The sequence below is a fragment of the Canis lupus genome, chromosome 11 (assembly GCF_003254725.2).
Source record: "Canis lupus dingo isolate Sandy chromosome 11, ASM325472v2, whole genome shotgun sequence".
NCBI classification, from domain to species: domain Eukaryota; kingdom Metazoa; phylum Chordata; class Mammalia; order Carnivora; family Canidae; genus Canis; species Canis lupus.
Genome location: NC_064253.1, coordinates 51,453,865 through 51,474,901, shown reverse-complemented (window position 1 = coordinate 51,474,901; position 21,037 = coordinate 51,453,865). Strand labels below are relative to the sequence as shown.

Genomic DNA, 21,037 nt, shown 5'->3' with positions numbered 1-21,037 from the left:
CATGAGAGTCACAGAGAGGCAGAGACACAGGCAGGGGAGAAGGAGGCTCCCTGTGGGGAGCCTGATGTGGTACTTGATCACAGGATCCCGGGATCATGACCTGAGCCAAAGGCAGACTGGTCAACTGCTGAGCCACCGAGGCATCCCTAGAGTTTTTTTTTTTTTAAGATTTTATTTATTTATTTATTCATGATAGACAGAGAGAGAGAGAGAGAGAGAGAGGCAGAGACACAGGCAGAGGGAGAAGCAGGCTCCATGATGGGAGCCCGACGTGGGACTTGATCCTGGGACTCCAGGATCACGCCCTGGGCCAAAGGCAGGTGCTGAACCACTGAGCCTCCCAGGGATCCCCCTAAAGTCTTTTTTAAAAAGATTTATTCATGAGAGACACAGAGGGAGACAGGCAGAGACATAGGCAGAGGGAGAAGCAGGCTCCCTGCAGGGAGCCCCATGGGGGACTCGATCCCTGGACCCAGGATCATACCCTGAGCTGAATGCAGATGCTCAACTGCTAAGCCACCCAGGCATCCCTTTGTTAAAATATTTTTAGATTTTCATCTTTACAGTCACATTTTATCCTTTCAATGTATTTAATTTTATTTTTGTATATATATGTTTTCTTTCTTTACAATTTTGAGATGTAGTGTCTTCTAACAGACCAAAATACACTCGGGATATAGTATATTGCTCTGTTCTGTTCACCTATATGTTTATATTCCTTTTTTTGTCTTTTAATTTTTACTTTTATAGTTACATTCTATCCTTTCATTGTATTTAATTTTTATGGACATATAAAGGTTATGGACATATAAAGGTTTTGGACATATAAGATTTTCTTTCATTAAAATTTTGGGATCTAGTTTTCTAACAAATGGACCAAAATACACACAAGATCCAGTGAATTGCTCTATTGTGTTCACCTGTCTGATTATATTTTGTTTAAAAAAATTTTCTTTTCAGTTTCAAATCTCTTCTGAGTTGTTTAGTGTATATTTCTCTGAGGTCATTGTTGCCATTTTAGTATTTAAAAAAAATTTTTTTTTTAATTTTTTATTGGAATTCAATTTGCCAACATATAGCATAACACCCAGTGCTCATCCCGTCAAGTGCCCCGCTCAGTGCCCATCACTATTTTAGTATTTTGTTATCTCATTCATCTATTCTTCTCTGGAAAGAATGAGAAGATGGAGAAACTCACCTCAAAAAAAGAGAACAAGAGGCAGTACTGACTGCCAGGGAACTAATCAATATAGACATAAGTAAGATGTCAGAACTAGAGTTCAGAATAACAATTATAAAGATACTAGCTGGGCTGGAAAAAAAGTATAGATGACACTAGAAAATCCCTTTTGGGAGAAATAAAAGAATTAAAATCTAGTTAAGTTGAAATAAAAAAGGCTATTAATAAAATGCAATAAAAATGGAGGCCCTAACTGCTAGTATAAATTAGGCAGAAGAGAGAATTAGTGACATAAAAGAGAAAATGATGGAGAATAAAGAAGCTGAGAAAAAAGAGAGATAAGCAACAACTGGATCACGAGAGGAGAATTTGAGAGATAATACCATAAAGTGAAACAATATTAGAATAATTGGGATCCCAGAAGAAGAGAAGAGAGAAGAGGGAAGAAAGTAAACTGGAGCAAATTATAGCAGAGAACTTCCCTAATCTGGGGAAGGAAACAGGCATTCAAATCTGGGAGGAACAGAGAACCCTCCTCAAAATCAGTAAAAATAGGTCAACATCCCAACATACAACAGTGAAACTTGCAAATCTCAGAGACAAAGAGAAAATCCTGAAAGCAGCTAGGGACAAGAGGTCTGTAACCTACAAGGGTAGAAATAGTAGACTGGCACCTGACCTATCCACAGAGAGCTGGTAGGTCAGAAAGGACCAGTATGATATATTCAGGGTGCTAAATGAGAAAAATACACAGCCAACAATACATTATCCAGCTAGGATGTCATTCAAAATAGAAGGAGAAATAAAAAACTTCCAGAACAAACAGAAACTAAAAGAATGTGTGATAACCAAACCAGCCCTACAAGAAATATTAAAAGGAATCCTTTAAGTGAAGAGAGAGTCCTGAAGTAACACAGACCAGAAAGGAACAGAGACAATATACAGAAACAATGACTTTACAGGTAATATAATGGCACTAAATTCATATCTTTCAATAGTTACTCTGAATGTAAATGCATTAAATTCCCCAATCAAAAGACACAGGGTATCAGATTGGATAAAAATGCAAGACCCACTGATATGCTGTCTGTAAGAGACTCATTTTAGACCCAAAGACATCTTTAGACTGAAAGTGAGGGGGTGGAGAACCATTTATCATGCTAATGGACATCAAAAGAAAGTTGGGGTGGCAATCCTTATATCAGACAAATTAGATTTTAAGCTAAAGACTATAATAAGAGATGAGGAAGGACACTATATCATAAAGGGTCTATCCAACAAGAATTTCTAACAATTGTAAATATTTATGCCCTAACATGGGAACAGCCAATTATATAAGCCAATTAATAACAAAATTAAAGAAACATATCAATAATAATACAGTAATAGTTGAGGACTTTAACACCGCACTCACTGCAATGGACAGATACTCTAAGCAGAAGATCAACAAGGAAACAAGGGCTTTGAATAACACACTGGACCAGATGGACTTCTCAGATATATTCAGAACATTCCATTCTAAAGCAATAGAATACACATTCTTCTTGAGTGCATATGGAAAATTCTCCAAAACAGATCACATACTGGGTCACAAATCAGGTCTCACCTAGTACCAAAGAATTGGAATCATTCCCTGCATATTTTCATACCACAATGGTTTGAAACTGAAAATCACAGAAGGAAATACGGAAAGCACTCAAATACATGGAGGCCAAAGAACATCCTACTAAAGAATGAATGGGTCAACCAGGAAATTAAAGAAGAATTTAAAAAATTAACAGAAACAAATGAAAATGAAAACACAACTGTTCAAAACCTTTGGGATGCAACAATGGTGGTCCTAAGAGGGAAGTATATAGCAATACAAGCCTTTCTTAAGAAATAAGAACCTTATACCTAAAGGGGCTGGAGAAAGAACAGCAAATAAAGCCTAAACCCAGCAGAAGAGAATTAATAAAGATTTTAGAGCAGAAATCAATGAAATAGAAACCAAAAGAACAGTAGAATAGATTAATGAAACTAAGAGGTGGTTCTCTGAATGAATTGAATGAATTAATAAAATTGATAAACCCCTGGCCAAACTTATCAAAAAGAAAAGAGAAAGGACCCAAATGACCCAAATAAATAAAATCATGAATGAAAGATGGGAGATCACAACCAACACTGAAGAAGTACAAACAATTATAAAAGCATAATATGAGTTACTATATGCCAACAAATTAGGCATTCTAAAAGGAATGGATGCAATCCTAGAGACATATAAACCACCAAAACTGAAACAGGAAGAAATAGAAAACAGGAAGAAATAGAAAAGAAATAGAAAACTCAGCAGACCTCTAACCAGAAAGGAAATTGAAGCAGTAATTAAGAGTCTTCCAACAAGAGTCCAGGGTCAGATGACTTCCCATCTTGGAATTCTACCAAAAGGGAATTCTACCCAAGGGGAATTCTACCAAACATTTAAAGAATTAATACCTATTATTCTGAAGCTGTTTCAAAAAAATAGAGATGGAGGAAAACTTCTAAACTCATTCTATACAGCCAGCATTATCTTGATCCCAAAACCAAAGACCCCACAAAAAAGGAGAATTACGGACCAGTATCCCTGATGAACATGGATGCAAAAATTCTCACCAAAATACTAGCCAATATGATCCAACAGTTCATTAAAAGGATTTTCACCATGACCAAGTAGGATTTATTCCTGGGCTGCAAGCATGGCTCAATATCTGCAAATCAATCAATGGGATACACTACATTAATAAAAGAAAGGATGAGAACAATGTGATCCCCTTAACTGATGCAGAATAAACATATGATAAAGTACAGCATCTTTTCCTCAGTAAAGCTCTTCATAGAAGGAACATCCCTCAATATCATAAAAGCCATCTATAAAAAAACCACAGTAAATATCATTATTAATGGGGAAAAACTGAGAGCATTTCCCCTAAGATCAGGAACATGGCAGGGATGTCCACTACCACCACCACTGTTCAACATAGTACTAGAAGTCCTAGCCTCGGCAATCAGACAAAAGAAATAAAAAGCATCTGAATTAGCAAAGAAGACATGAAACTTTCACTCTCTGCAGATGATGTAATACTCTATATGGAAAACCCAAAAGACTCCACCCCCAAAATTGCTAGAACTCATGTAAGGTTCAGCAAAGTCACAGGATATAAAATCAACGCACAGAAATCAGTTGCATTTCAATACACTGACAATGAGACAGAAGAAAGAAATTACGGAGTCAATCCCAAATACAATTGCACCAAAACCCATAAGATACCTAGGAATAAACCTAACCAAAGAGGTAAAGAATCTGTACTCAGAAAACTATAGAACACTCAAGAAAGAAATTAAGGAAAACAAAAAGAAATAGAAAAACATTCTATGCTCATGGATTGGAAGAACAAACATTGTTAAAATGTCTATGCTACCTAAAGCAATCAATGCATTCAATGCAATCCCTATCAAAATTCCATCAATTTATTTCATACAGTTGGAACAAATAATTCTAAAATTTGTATGGAACCAGAGAAAGATCCCAAATAGCCAAAGGAATATTGAAAAAGAAAACCAAAACTGGTGGCATCAGCATTCTGGCCTTCAAGCTGTATTACAAAGCTATAATCATCAAGACAGTATGGTAGTGGCACAAAAACAGACACATAGATCAATGGAACAGAATAGAGAACCCAGAAATGGACCCTCAACTCTGTAGTCGACTAACCTTTGACAAAGCAGAAAAGACTATCCAATGGGAAAGACAGTCTCTTCAACAAATGGTGTTGGGAAAATTAGATAGCCACGTGCAGAAGAATGAAACTGGACCATTTTCTTTCACAGTACACAAAAATAAATTCAAAAGGGATGACAAACCTAAATGTGAAACAAGAATTCATCAAAATCCTAGAGGAGAACACAGGCAGCAACCTTTATGACCTTGGCTGCAGCAACATCGTACTAGGCATGTCTCCAAAGGCAAAGGAACAAAAACAAGAATGAACTATTGGAACTTCATCAAGATAAAAAGCTTTTGCACAGCAAAGGAAACAGTTGACAAAACCAAAAGGCAACCTACAGGATGGGAGAAGATATTTGCAAATGACTTGTCAGATAAAGGGCTAGTATCCAAAATCTATAAAGAACTTATCAAACTCAGCACCCAAAGAACAAAAAATCCAGTCAAGAAATGGGCAGAAGACATGCACAGACATTTCTCCAAAGACTACAAATAAATGGCCAACAGACACATGAAAAACTACTCCACATCACTCAGCATCAAGGAAATACAAATGAAAACCACAATGAAATACCATCTCACACTAGTCAGAATGACTAAAATGAGGAAACAACAGGTATTGATGAAGATGTGGAGAAAGGGGAACCCTCTTACACTGTTGGTTTGAATGCAAGCTAGAGCAGCCACTCTGGAAAACAGTACGGAAGTTCCTCAAAAAGTTGAAAGCAGTGCTACCCTATGACCCAGCAATTGCACTACTGGGTATTTATGCCAAAGATACAAATACAGTGATCTGAAGGGGCACCTGCACCCCAGTGTTTATAGCAGCAATGTCCACAATAGCCAAACTATGGCAAGAGCCCAGATGTCCACCAACAGATGAATGGATAAAGAAGATGTGGTATATATATATAATGAACTCAGCAATAAAGGAAGAAGAAAGAAAGAAAGAAAGAAAGAAAGAAAGAAAGAAAGAAGGAAAGAAAGAAAGAAAGAAAGGAAGAAGAAATGTTGCTATTTGCAACAATATGTTTGGAACTAGAGGATATTATGCTAAGCGAAATAAATCAATCAGAGAAATACAATTATCATATGATCTCACTCATATGTGGAACTTAAGAAACAAAACAGAGGATCTAGGGGAAGCGAGGAAAAAATAAAACAAGATGAAATCCGAGAGGGAGACAAACCATAAGAGACTCTTAGTCATAGGAAAAAGCTGGAGTGGAGCAGGATGGGATGGCATAACTGGGTGATGGACATTAAGGAGGGCATGTGATGTAATGAGTACTGAGTATTATATAAGATTGATGAATCACTGATCTCTACGTCTGAAACCAATAATACATTATATGTTAATTACCTGAATTTAAATAAAATTCAAAAAATAAATGACTATTTTTACCTTTGAAACTCTTACCCTGGGAAGCTAAATGACTCACTCTGTTGAATCAGTCTTTCAACTTGATGGGATGAGCACTGGGTGTTATTCTGTATGTTGGCAAATTGAACACCAATAAAAAATAAATTTATTATTAAAAAAAAAGAATGAGTCTTTCAATCTTACGTTACTCAAGGTATTTCTGTAACTCTTCTTTAATTTTTTTTACAGCAGAGTAAATTAAAATTTATTCTTTCCCATTTTGCCATTTATAAGGTGATTTTAACTCATAGTTTTCAGTGTCCATAGTTGAAAAAATACTTTCCTAGATTGTGAAGAAACATTTCAGAAAATTAACAACAAAAATCCTTGAATTCAATCCTCAGTTGTGACATATACTATTTTTTTCTCTCACAAACCACTGTATTCTAATAACTGCTTTAAATTATTTTGGTCAAAAAATTATTTTGGTCATAAAGAGAATGGAATGAAAAACTGCACTGTGGGGATCCCTGGGTGTCTCAGTGGTTTAGTGCCTGCCTTTGGCCCAGGGCGCAATCCTGGAGTTCCGGGATCGAGTCTTGCATCAGGCTCCTGGCATGGAGCCTGCTTCTCCCTCTGCCTGTGTCTCTGCCTCTCTCTATGTCTATCATGAATAAATAAATAAAATCTTTAAAAATAAAAATAAAAGAAAAACTGCACTGATCAATGCAAACAATGTAGCACCGAAAAATGCATAACCCATCTTTTAAAATATCACCACAACCTGAGGTATATTTTGGATCATTTCTCTTCTGAAGGTTAATTTGAGTTTTAAAAACAGTTATGTATCATTATAGTCTTATAATTGTGAATAAGGCATATGGGACATATATTTTGGGTCAGACATAAGATGTATCTATGGGATAATGAGACTATTTACTTGTTTCCTACCTTGTCGCTTAAGGCAATAAACAAGGACAATTCCAAATATAATTCAAATAATAGCAACTTGCTAGACCATCAGGTCCAGAGACACCTGTGGTGGGGTGGGATCTCATGGTGTCAAGAGACATGAGATTTGGCTTCTTATCTCTGCCTTCTTAACTATAGGATTTTAGGCAAGTCATTTAATCTCTTTTAGCTTCAGTGTCCTTCTCTATACTACTGAGGTCATTTTTCTTGTTCTGTTTACTTAAGAGGGCTGTTATGAAGATTGTGGATATAACATAAATGCAATCAATTTGTAAAACTCTAAAGTTATATACAAATATAAGGTATTACTAAGGGTAGTATTATATTAAAGGTATATTGCCTTTAAAGGATATAATTTATTTGGTTGCCTAAATTCTTATTTGTTACACACACACACACACACACACACATACACGTCTTCCTAAATTTTTAAAAAATTTTTATTTATTTATGATAGTCACACACACACAGAAAGAGAGGCAGAGACATAGGCAGAGGGAGAAGCAGGCTCCATGCACCGGGAGCCCGACGTGGGATTTGATCCCGGGTCTCCAGGATCGCGCCCTGGGCCAAAGGCAGGTGCTAAACCGCTGGGCCACCCAGGGATCCCCAGTTTTTTTTTTTTTTTTTTTAGTAGATTCCATATCCAGTGCAGAGCTCAACCTGGGGCCTGTATCTATGACCCTGAGATCAAGACCGGAATCAAGACCTAGAGTCAGATGCTCAACTGACTGAGCCACCCAAGTGCCCCAAAAGCCTTAATTTTTAATCAGTCATTTCCCATTCATTATTTCTAAAAAAGGTTTGAATAAATTCATGGATGTCATAGTCATATTGATTACTAAAGAAACTAGAAACTAGGATATGTGGGGATACTGTAAAAATGTGAAGCAAGAAGAGGACAACTGAACTCATCCTTTAGGAAGTCTTGTCAGAGAAAATGGGGCTGATCTTGGGGACAATTCAGATAGGGTCTGTGACAGAACACTGCTGAATCTCAAGAGCAGAAGCTCTCTAGGTATTATCAAGTTTGACCCCTATCCAATGACTGAATCTTCTTTAAGAATAAGAGGTTGTCTTCTACATGAATATCTCTAGTGACTATAAACTCACTACTTGCCTATCCATTTCATTGCTAGACAATGTTCCCTATTAGAAAGCTCTTAGATTAAGTCATTACAAATGATATCAAACCAAGCCCCCTTTAGCCATCCTAGATTCTATGACATATGCTCAGTCAGTGAGGCCTTAGACCCCTCCTCACCTTCCACTTTTTCTTCCGACATCACAGTATGGCACAATGAGAGTGAGAGGAAAAACAGGTGCACCCAGCGGTCTCCTGTTTTCACTGCTTCCACCAAAGTCTTGTCATAAAATGAAAACTTAGGATCAGCCAGTTTGTTGTAGGAGAAGTCGACCTTTTCCCTTTCCTGGAACATAAAAGCCAGAACAAACTTCTCAGTGGCAGTCTGATACTTTACAGAAGACCGATGTGGGGACAACTTCTGTAATATGATGAGAACTCTGAACTCTTAGGAGGAGGATGGGAAGAGAAAATCAAGATAAATGGAGGAAATTCTGTGCTGGTTTCTAAGGCCTTTGTAGCTCTGACCTGGACCATCCATTCACTTGGGCCAGAAAAGATCCATCCCACAGAAGACAAACTGAGCACTGCTTGGCAGACCCTTCTGGTTCACTTTCTTCCCCAGCTACCCGGAATGATCAGTGGCCATCTTTAGGTTCTACTCTTCCAAGTCCCAAATCCATGATAATCAAACCTGAGGATATAAGGGTAGGTAATTGCTCCATAATAGTAAATGGGGTCTGGAAAAAGTTTTTTCTCTAGCTGCCCTGATTTTGGGTGCTGAAAAGGGAACAGAATTTTAAGTACAGTGATATCACTGTGTTGCACTACTTCTATTTAACTCCACACAGGGTTAGAGAGGAATACTGTATGATAGAGGTAAGGTTGTATCATTTTACTTAACCCATCAGCATACCTGGTTCCTTATTGCTTCTAATCCTCATGGTCATTGCCCTTGTCTCAATCTTTGGACCTAATATTCACTAACATTTTCCTGGCCCCTTTAGATACAGACTCTCATTCTCCATTTCAGCTAGGCTTTTAGGTACCTTGGGTAAATATTTTTTCTGACTCAATTTGGCCCGAAACACTATTATCTCCATCCTGGAGTGTCATGTTAGTAACAGACTTCTCCAATCCATACCAGAACTCTCAAGGATATTTCTCCAGTTCTTTGTAGTTGTGGTGCTACCTGTGTTGGGCCCCAATATGTCAAGTACAGTCAGAACTGTCCTCGTTCATGCTATGTTGGGAAAAGGGAGTTTGTATTAAGCTATATTGGCTCTTTTCTATATCCCGCCTAGAAGGAGTTTTGTCATAGCAGTGATCAAGTATGGTCAGGTTCAGAGCCAAGCCCCAGACCTGACCAATCACAGAATTGTGAGCTCTGGAAGTTTGTGAGTTCAGTAATTTAAGATAATTCATTACTTAGCATCTCCTGAGGCTTTTCTAGAATTGGGCTCTTAAACTGGCATGTTCTTTGAAACTGAAGCTGGTGAGTGATGAGAGAAAAGTTGGAGAGGTAGGCATGAGGTAGATCCTGCATTGCCATTTACATGCAGTCCCTAGTCATAGCAATTTTCTGCTGGAAGTGACATAATAGATTTGTGTCAGAGAAAGTCCTCTGGTAGCAGCATGGAGAATATATTGGAACTAGCAAGATGAGAAGCAGGGAGACCAGTTAGGAGGCCATTCAGTAATTCACAAGAGAAATGGTGCAGTAACAATAAATACTAAATTAAGGTGATGATTTGAAAATATAGGAAGGTAGAATTGATACAACATGGTATGAGGGGTGACAGAGGCAAAGAGTTAAGAAAAATTTATATTTCTAATTGGGCCCCTGGATAGATGATAACACTATTCACTGAGATAGGATACCTATCAGGAAGAAGTTTTTGACAGGCTGAATTGGAGATACTTGAAGGACTTACAGATAGCAATGAAAGTAGACGTATATAGTTTTGAAGCTTAGGTAAGATGTCTGAGCTGGTTTCTAATCTCCCCTTCCAGACAAGTAATGTTTGAGAACATTGGACCTGGCTGGATACAGGAGTGAGGCAGGGTGGGCTTGGAGCTGCAGTATAGCACAATCTGAGAGGCAGCATTTATGCATAATTCTGAAACTGAAATCAAACATCCAGTTAAGGTTGAAAGGCAAATCCAGGTACTAGACAAAAGGATGGAAACTGGGATATCAGGTGAGAGGAAGGGGATTCAGAATGGAGGGTAGAGGTGGCAACTGAGGAAACTCCTTGAGGTGCTGTGACATAGCTATAGACAGTTTTTATAAAATATTTTTAGTTTTGGCTGTGGGTGGGAGAGAGCTACAAAGGATTCCTTGGATAGATGGATTTGGAGGTCATTAGTAAGTAGGTGGTAGCTAAAGCCATGTAAATACATGAGATTATTCAGGGGAATTATACAGATGGGGAAGAGGTTCAATAAGAGAGGCTTGAAGAACACCAGTACCTATGGCCAAGCTGATAGGAAAAAGCAATCAAATAGGAAGAAAAAAACAAGCATTATTTAACAGAAGCCAATGGACAAGAAAACTTTAAGAAAAAGTGGAGTTTAAGTGTTAAAATCTGCAGAGAAGTTGGGTAAGGACATAAGAGCAAGGTAGTCATTAGTGACCTTGGCTAGGATAGTTTCAGTGGATATGACAGGACAGAGTCTGATTACAGAGAGTAGGTTGAAGAATGAAAGAAAGGTGAGGAGTTAGAGATCTCTGTAATTGCCTGTTTACTTATATGGCTCCTCCTTGAGTAGGCCAAGTCTTTGAAGGTAGGGAACAAGTCTCTTTTGTTTTCCTCCAACCACTAATATTTACTCAAAGTCTGACATATGGTTGATGCTCAGTAAGTATTTTGGACTGATGGAGACAGGTAATGGCCAGAGGGTAATGCAGGAATCGCTCTAAGTGCTTTTAAAAATATATGAATAAAGTAAAATATAAAAATTATTATTACTGGTTGCCTCTGGCTAATGGACTAAGGGTTATTTTAACTATTTTATTTTAAATTAATAGTCTTTTTATTTTTATCTATTTATTTATTTTTAAAGATTTTATTTATTTATTCATGAGAGACACACAGAGAGGCAGAGACACAGGCAGAGGGACAAGCAGGCTCCCTGCAGAGAGCCCAATGCAGGATTTGATCCTGGGATCGCATCCTGAGCTGAAGGCAGATGCTCAACCACTGAGCCACCCAGGCACCTCTAAATTAAGTCTTTTTTAAAATAGTCTTAGGTTATAGAAAAATTGAGCAGAAGTACATGGAGTTCGTTATACTCTCTCCTTTCTACTCCAATATCCCACATTAGTGTAGCACATTTGTTACAATTGAGGAACCAATATTGATACATTAGTATGAACTAAAGTCTATCGTTTACATTAGAATTTATTCTGCATTGTATAATTCTATGGGTTTTGAAACATGCATATTGTAATTAATCCACCATGATAATATCACACAGAATAGTTTCACTGCCCTAAAAATCTCCGGTGCACCAATGCTTCATCTCTCTCTCCACCTCTCCCTAAACCCCTGGCAACCACTGATCTTTTTACTGTCTTTACTGTTTTACCCTTTCCAGAATGTCATATAGTTGGAATCATACAGTATATATAGCCTTTTCAGTTTGGCTTCTTTCATTTAACAATATGCATATTTTAAAAGATTTTGTTTATTTATTCATGAGAGACACACAGAGAGAGGCAGAGACATAGGCAGAGGGAGAGAAGCAAGCTTTCAGCAGGGAGCGTGATGTGGGACTCAATCTCAGTACCCCAGGATCACGACCTGAATCAAAGGCAGATACTCAACCACTGAGCCACCCAGGCATCCCTAGCAATATGCATTTAAAGTTCTTCCTTTTGTGTCTGTGTGTGGCTTGATAGTTCATTTCTTTTTACTGCTGAATAATATTCCATTTTATGGATGTGCTAAGTATTTTTTTAAAGAAAGGGAAAACTTGAACTGAGGTGAAAAAACCACATAGGAAGATAAGTTTCAGGTATTAAGAAGGAGAACATAGGAGGTTCCTGCTGAAGTAGGAAGGGATGGAATCTAGAATACAGAGATGAGTATTGAAAGAAAAAGTGATACCCTTTCCGGGGATGTAAACGTAGGCTATTTATGAATGGAAAAGGGTATTTAGCTGATAGTTGGAATTTTTCTCAGTAAAGTTGAAGACTATCATCTGCTGCATATTGAGGGTAGACAGGGGCATGGTAGAAGGCCTGAGAGTGGTGAATTCTTTAATAGTTAATGTGCAGAATTAAGTATGAAGCTGATCACAAATTAGTAAAAAATCATCCAAGTGGCACTGGAAGCCTAGAAGTTGTTGGAGTCTCCGAGTTTTTAATGAGTCTCTGACCTCCAAAAACTGCTTGGTACTCTGAGATTAGGAACAGAGGTTTGGTTACTTAAAAGATGAGATTTGCTTGGTGATTAAAGAGAACAAGGAGTAGTAAGGTATTGAGAATGTTTATGATCTTGGTACGGACAGGGGGCAAGAAAGGAAAGGAAGTCAAGTCATGAAGGATTGACAGACTGGAGAAAAAGAGAGTTGAGGGTTTGTAAATCTTCCTAAGATAAGAAAGCAGGCATAGCAGGAGTCAAGTACCAATAGGGATGGACAAATAAAGTGTGTGATCAGAGATCATGACAAGGGAGTACCATTCTGGATGGTGACGTGGAAATGGGAGATTAAGGTTTTTTGAGTACAAGAGATCACCTGAAAGACATATTTTTTCAGACATCTGAAATCATCCACGGTGATAGATCTTGCATAAAAGAAGCCAACACTACCTAAGATAATAGTAGGGATTGAGTGGAGAGGGAGAATAGGAGCCAAGTTTCAAAGTCCTCAGTGAATGAGGTGAAGAAGCCAGAGGCTGTGTAGATGTCAACGACAAGAAGAATGAAAAAGGAGTATTGGCAGAAGTCATAAGCATCACAGGAGGAAAGACTATATGAGGAAGAAAAAGTAATGGTTTAAAAGTGGTACAGGATAATGAAGGCAGTATTTTCAGGCTTTTGGTATGTGGAATAGGAGAGATGGAAGAAAAGGGATGTTCTCAGGGAAATTCATGTTTGAATCAAGGCAGGGAGAAAAAAGCATTTTTTTAATGAAGAACTAAGTCTATAGGTAAGCTTGTTTATAAGAGAACAAAGATTCTACTGATCCAGTGGAAAACATGTTATGGTTAGTCAGTAATGGAAAGAAGAGGTAGTGGAAAGAAACTCCAGAATAAGTACTTACTCTCTACAAACTATAACTTTGTTTATATTACCAAGGTCATTATCAGAGTGCCTGGAAGAAGACTGAAGGCAAAACAAAACAAAACAAAAAAAGGATTTTCTTTCCCTTTTCCAATCTCTTTGGATAGATATGGATGAGGCAGTAGTTGGGAGCTGGAGTTAGCTATTTGGTACATAAGTCAAGTGGCTGAGGGTATAGAATTGGTTCTAGAAGGAAAGGGATAGAGTGAGGAGTACCATGAAGGTAACAGAGAAAGCCCTATGAAGGGATGTTAAAATCAAATCCATAAACAAAAGCTGAGATCCCATACTGCAGAAAATAGTCAAAATGAACTAGTTAGAAAGAGAAAAGAATGAAAAGGAAGATATTTTTATAATTGTGTGGGTTAGGACTATTGAATATGTCACAAATCCTAAAGCTATAAATCCTTAAAAGCACAAATCCTAAAAAGACGGACAGATTCGATCACATATATTAGAAACTTCTACACAGAAAAAAATATATAAACAAAAAACAAAAGACAAAAATGGGGAAAGTAACTGTAATGTATGTGCCAAAAGAAGAGCTATTATTTTTTACTATATACAGAGTACTTTCAAATAAGAAAAAAGGGCAAATAATATGAACAGGTGACTCACAAAATAACTATAAATAGGAAATAAAGTGGGTAGAGGAAGGAAAATAAACACAAAAAATGATTCAACCTGATTAGTGATCAAAGAAAGGTAAGTTACATGAGATGCCATTTTGCACCAATTAAATTTCTAAAGATTAAAGGATTATTAATATCCAGTACTGATAAGGATGTGGGGAAAAAAGAATTCTCATATATTTTTGGTGGGATTATAAATTTATGTAATCTATCTAGAGAGCAATATGGCAATATTAAGTGCATTAAGGGATCCCTGGGTGGCGCAGCGGTTTGGCGCCTGCCTTTGGCCCAGGGCGCGATCCTGGAGACCCGGGATCGAATCCCACATCAGGCTCCCGGTGCATGGAGCCTGCTTCTCCCTCTGCCTGTGTCTCTGTGCCTCTCTCTCTCTCTCTGTGACTATCATAAATAAATAAAAATTAAAAAAAAATGCAGCTACCCTTTCACAAGTAAACTTCACTTCTAGGACTTTATTCTAAGGAAATAATTATCAGAAGAGACAAAAAAATGTATGTACCAGGGCTCTTTCCACAAATGGTATTTATGTTAGCAAAAGAAAATGAAACAAAAATAGGGGATTAGTTAAATAAATTAAGGTACACCAACACAACTGGATATGCCACTCTTTCAAAATGATGTTAGAGACCTAAATTTTTTTTATAGACCTAAATTTATGGACATGGAAAGAAGACTACAATATATAACCAGTAAATAAAAAGGAAGCTGAAAACATGCTATAATGTTTCCTCTTCCTTCCTTTTTTTCCCTCCCATTTTCTTTCTTCCCACCTCTCTCCCATCCTCCATATATCTATCATCAGATCTCTATGTATACATGTATGCATATATACACATGAAAACTATCTGAAAGAATATATTCCCAAATTTTACATTGGTTTTCTACAAGGGATTGAGTAATTTAAACTTTTTCTTCATACATTTCTGTATTGTTTGGACTTACTGAGCATAGATTTTATCTTTTAAACAGAAAAAAACCAAGAACATTATTTTCATTTTATTTTATTTTTATTTTTATTTTTTTAAAGATTTTATTTATTTATTCATGAGAGACACACACACAGAGAGAGAGGCTGAGACACAGGCAGAGGGAGAAGCAGGCTTCATGCAAGGAGCCTGATGTGGGACTTGATCCTGGGTCCCCAGGATCACACTCTGGGCTGCAGGCGGCGCTAAACAGCTGCACCACCGGGGCTGCCCCATTATTTTCATTTTAAAACATGAATCCAAATACCCTCAAATAGACATAGGCCACTTAATATAATGCTTTCTGATATTTTGGGGTCAATAAAAACTTTACTATTTCAGGGGCTAAGGGACTCCCAATTTGTGTCAAAGATGCTGCTATGCAGCATGGCCTCAGCAACCACATGCATTTCACAGGGAGCTTTTTTTTTTTTTAAGATTTTATTCATTTATTCATGAGAGACAGAGAGAGAGAGGCAGAGACACAGGCAGAGGGAGAAGCAGGCTCCATGCAAGGAGCCCGATGTGGGACTTGATCCTGGGACTCCAGGATCATGCCTGGGCCAAAGGCAGGTGCCAAACCCCTAAGCCACCCAGGGATCCCCCTTGCAGGGAGCTTTAATCACTCACATCAGAGACATCCACATTCTGTTCATTCTTATAGCCACCACCTGTTGGTAAGGAAATAAAACAGAGACTTGACAAGGGTTTTAGAGAAAGGTTTAAATTTTGTTGTGTGGTAAAATATATATAAAATTTTAATCCTTTTTTAGTGTACAATTCAGTGGCATTAATTACATTCACAATGTGCAACAATCACCATTACATATTTCCAAACTTTGTTTAGCATCCTAAACAGAAAGTCTCCAATTCCTCCCAGTCTGTGGTGAACTCTACTTTTTGTCTCTGTGAATTTGTCTATTCTAGATATTTCATGTAAGTAGAATCATGCAATATTTCCTTTTGTGTTTGGTTTATTTCACTTAACATAAAGTTTTCAAGAATCATTCATGTTGGAGCATGTCTCAGAACTTCATTACTTTTTATGACTGAATAATATTCCTATGCACGGATATACTGCAATTTGTTTATCCATTCAACTGATGTTGGAAACATGGTTGTTTTTACCTTTGGGCTATTGTGAAAAATGCTGCAATGAATGTCAGCATAGATCTATCTGTTTGAATCCCTGTTTTCAATTTTTTGAGAGGAATAAACCTAGGAAACAGCTTATTTCTTCTGATTCTATCATCCTAGACTTCCAGTCAAGCTACTTCGAATACCCTCAGGCCACCTAGTCCTCTGTGCCCTGATATGATCTACTCCCCAAGCCAATAGTAAGAAAAGGTCATTTTCTTGGGCCCCAATTCTTCTATCTTAAGTGCAAGTGAGGTTAGGTTGGAAGTTATCGCTGGATCTTGGAAAGACCTTCTACCTCAGGAAGACTTCCAATCAGAAAAGTTACCTAGAAGAGATATGAAAATAGTGCAAGAATGTTTAGAATTCTTGGCTAGGAGATAGTACAGACAGAATGGTGGTGGAAGACAGTCTGATGTCAACCACACACAGAAACACTCATGGCCCTTTCAACTTTATCCAGTATATTGTCACATCTTACAATGAGCCAAGGAATTAAGATCCTCACTCAAATCAACTCATCTAAAAATAGGCTTTCAGAATTTATACATATGAAAACTTGTTTGACAGGGATAACAGGAAATAGTAGAGTGCGCTAGCTTTTTTTAACCTTAAATTTTTAAGTTTTTTTTTTTTTTTAAATTTTTTTCTTTATTTATTTATGATAGTCACAGAGAGAGAGAGAGAGAGAGAGAGAGAGGCAGAGACACAGGCAGAGGGAGAAGCAGGCTCCATGCACCGGGAGCCTGACGTGGGACTCGATCCCGGGTCTCCAGGATCCTGCCCTGGGCCAAAGGCAGGCGCCAAACCGCTGCGCCACCCAGGAATCCCATTTTTTTAATTGAGGTAAAATACACATAACATACAATTAGCCATTTTAAAGGGTACAATTCAGAGGCAGCTAGTGCATCCACAATGTGTAACTACACATCTCTCTAGTTTCAAAGCTTTTTCATCACCCCAGAAGAATGTCCCATGTGCTTTAGCTTTTTAGAGGTAATCACCCTTCTCAGCTAGTTAGTGCACTGGGCATGAATGTTCACATACTAGAAGACTTAACATTGTCACAAAAATAAATTTATGCTTAAGGCATGAAATGAATATGGAATTGGTCATCAGAGACACTGACCAAAATGACTATCCTTTGATGGCTTCTCTCAAGACTGATTATTGGTCAAAAGGGGAACCAGGAGATTAGCAGCTTCAACAATATGCTGGTTTCTCTGTCTGATTTAATAAGCGAGTGAACTGATACTCTCAAGACATCAGGAATTTCTCTGAGGACAGAGATTAAGTCTTGTACATCTTGGTATTTCCAATGTCCAACACAATGGATTACTTCTATAAGGTGTTAAATAAATACTTTTTGGTAAGCAACTGAATAGAGTAGGCGATCTTTGCCTAGTGAATAGAGAAGGTTGTGAGAATAAGAGGTAAATGTGAATTTCAGAAGCATATAGATTTAGAGGTAGATTAGTCCTGAAAACAATTTGCAAAGCAGAATTTCCCGAGGACTCAGGGAAATCAGGAAGACATGCATACCGTAGAATATCCCATTAATAGAACACTTATTGAAAACCATGATGTTCTGAGTCAGGGTTCCTGTTTTGTCAGAGAACACGTATTTGACCTGGCCGAGCTCTTCATTAAGAGTGGTGGTGCGAGCCCGTGCTGGTGTGTTCTTTGGTGCATAAAACATCTTCCGATCCCAGTTGATATAGCAACTGTTGCCCAATCTTATTATCTCAACACTATAAAGAAAGCAAGAAAAGAAGGGTCCTGCATTAGAACAGATCAAATACATCATCCTGGTTTCCTTCTTAATAGTCCTGTGATAGGTCAGGGTGAGCATCTGAAAATCAGAATATCTTCCTTGGGAACCTACCATGGATTTTGAAGGATCCTTCCCACCAGCCAACCCAATATAATTCTGATTTTGATCATTATTCAGGGCTTTCCTACCTGAGGCATACCTGATTACTTTTGTTGGGGCATAAGCCTCCTTTCATTCTTTCTTCTTTCAAAACATACCCAGGAAAAGTAAAATATTTTGAATTTCTACAGTAATACAAGGCCTGATAGAATTAAGAATTAACTAACAAAAGGCTGCCTAGGTCTAATTAGAGGATTACTGTGGCTGTCATGTTAATCCACTGGTGAGGAAGAGAGGGAAACTTGAAACACTTAGAAGCTTCTTTGTTTCAGAAGAAGAGAAGGATCTGTGAAAATCAGAAACAGCTATGGAAGCAGACCTTCTGATAAATTTCCTGGCTGACCTAATCTGCCTGTGGGGTAGCTTCTCCCTCTTTCCCACCCTCAAAAGTGTCCTCTTCACTTTATCTGAATTTTCCCTATTGTCTTTGTCAGATTCCTCATCTGTTCCAAATAAGGTACATTATAGATTTTTTATGGTTATCAAGCATCTGCATTTTAAAACAGTTAAGATTTTAAAGGGGCCTCCTTCCTATCATCATTCATGCTTAATGTGTGTTTGTTCAGGTTGCTTCTAAGAGACAGCTGCATTGAGCAACATGATTTTTTAACTTAGGGGAGGTAGGTGGGCTCTAGCCTGCATTATTGACTACTAGACCTTATGCATTGAATCTTGATCCCTCCCTTCCTTTGCTATACTAACCATCATAGCAATTTATCTAAAATCAAACATTTAGTCATATTATTTCTTTCCTTAGAAAGATCTTTGCTGCTTTTAGGATAAAATCCAAACTGCCTGGCCTGGCATTTAAGGCCATCTAACACTTTAGCCTAGGCTACTCACTTGTTCTATGACCAGATCAAGCTTTTAAAAAATACCAAACCTTCCTACATGCTGATCTTCCTGTTTACAATATTGTTTTGTTATTTTATACTTGGTGAATTCTACTCTTTTCTCAAATACCAGTTTATTACTTTTTCTGTAACCCCCCAAGGTTCCAGGTAGAACCAACCCATTCCTTTTCTAGTCTCCCATAGCATTCCCATACATATTTCTATTACATCATTTTCCATATTGTACCATAATTATTTAAGTATTTGTTTCCATGTCTACATGTTTATCTAGAGAAACAGTTGCCTTATTATTCACATTTCTATTCTAGCACCTAATATAGTGCTTGGCACATAGTACGTGCTTAATCAATATTAAATTAATAAGATAGTCGTTTATGGTACTTTTAAGATTGGAATGTCACAGAGCAGAGTTTAAGAAACTTGGGAAGAAGGATGCGAAAACATGTCTGGGTGTGCGTATGTGAAAGGGAATGTTGAAAACAGAAAAAGGAGATCAAAGATTTCTTTTACCTATTTCAAATTTTTGCTCATGAAAAAGAGGAGGAAACATCCTTCTTTTATTCAACTATTTTTTAAAAAGATTTTATTTATTTATTTGAGAGAGAGAGAGAGAAAGAGCATAAGCAGAGGAAGAGGGAGAAGCAGACTCTCTCACTAAGCGGGGAGCTCGATGTGGGGCTTGATCCCAGGTCTCCGGGATCATGACCTGAGCCAAACACCTAACCAACTGAGCTACCCAGGTGCCCCTCTTCTCCAACTTTTAGAAACCAGAATTTAGGTCATAATTATACTTACCTACCATTTGCCACATTGTTTCTACGGGAAAACAAATTGTGAGTTCTGATGAACTGATTTACAAATGAATGTTTGGAACCTATCTCACTGATTAACTAGGGGCTGCCTGGTTTGTGCTTCAACATCACCAAATTTTTGTGCATTTTTTCTAATTATCGCATATGTTTATATGTCTTATTTAGCCATTTACATTATAAGCTATTTGAGGGCAGGGACAATTTTCTTTTTGTTTAACTCACATAGTATCTAGCACAGTATTCTGGATATGGAAAGTACTTAATACAATCTCTAGACATTTTTTTAAGCACTTGGACAAGAAGTTTGGCAGTTTCTTATTATCTTTTTTTTAAGATTTATTTATTTTATTTTGGTTTTTTTTTTTTTTTGGAAATCTTGCATAATGGATTTTACTTTAAATCTAGACATGTGCCAGATAAGCATCAGGTAAGGAACTATGTGCACAGAATTAAATCTAGAGGAATTACAAATTTTCATTCATCCCCAAGATTTTGTCTTGGTAGTCCTTGCTTAGTTGTTGTCATATGGCTACTGTTGATGCATAGATGACATATCCCAGGAGAGCAATACAATGGAGAGGAACAACACTGAATAAATCCAGTCTAGGGTGCAGACTAACTGGCTTTATAGTAAGGAGGTCGTGCCCTGGGGAACAGAGGGAAACATCAAGTCCTTTAGGTCCCTCTGGGCTGTGGCTGCCTAGTGGTTACAGCCATCTTTCAGCCGGGCGTTTATTTATTTATTTCAGAGAGAAAGAGAGTGAGAGCAAGCACAAAGCAGGAGGGAGAGAGAGAGAGAATCCCAAGTAGACTCCACACTGAGGGTGGAGCCACATGTGGGGCTCAATCTCAGGACCCTGAGATCATGACCTGAGCTGAAACCAAGAGTCAGATACTAACTGACTGTGCCACCCAGGAAACCCTATCTCTAGACATTTCTCAGAGTGTTTTATACACTCAGCACTGTGGAAAGTAAAGAGTTAAGGAGCACACCATCTATGCTTTCTTTAAAAATGTTTCTTAACGCACTCTATTTGGGGAATTAAGCAGG

At 37.7% G+C, this 21,037-nt stretch overlaps 1 protein-coding gene across 5 annotated transcripts in view; it reads right to left on the bottom strand.

Annotated features, from left to right (window-relative positions):
- LOC112649895 (phospholipid-transporting ATPase FetA-like) overlaps positions 1–21,037 on the bottom strand; it is a 123,538-nt gene that overhangs the window by 19,539 nt on the left and 82,962 nt on the right. For all 5 annotated transcript variants that reach the window (XM_025432442.3, XM_025432445.3, XM_025432444.3 and 2 more), the window contains 3 exons: positions 17,930–18,138; positions 15,881–15,921; positions 8,525–8,690 (listed from right to left, as the gene is read on the bottom strand). In XM_025432442.3, the coding sequence (XP_025288227.1) occupies positions 8,525–8,690; positions 15,881–15,921; positions 17,930–18,138 (416 nt within the window). The remainder of the gene's footprint in view (positions 1–8,524; positions 8,691–15,880; positions 15,922–17,929; positions 18,139–21,037) is intronic.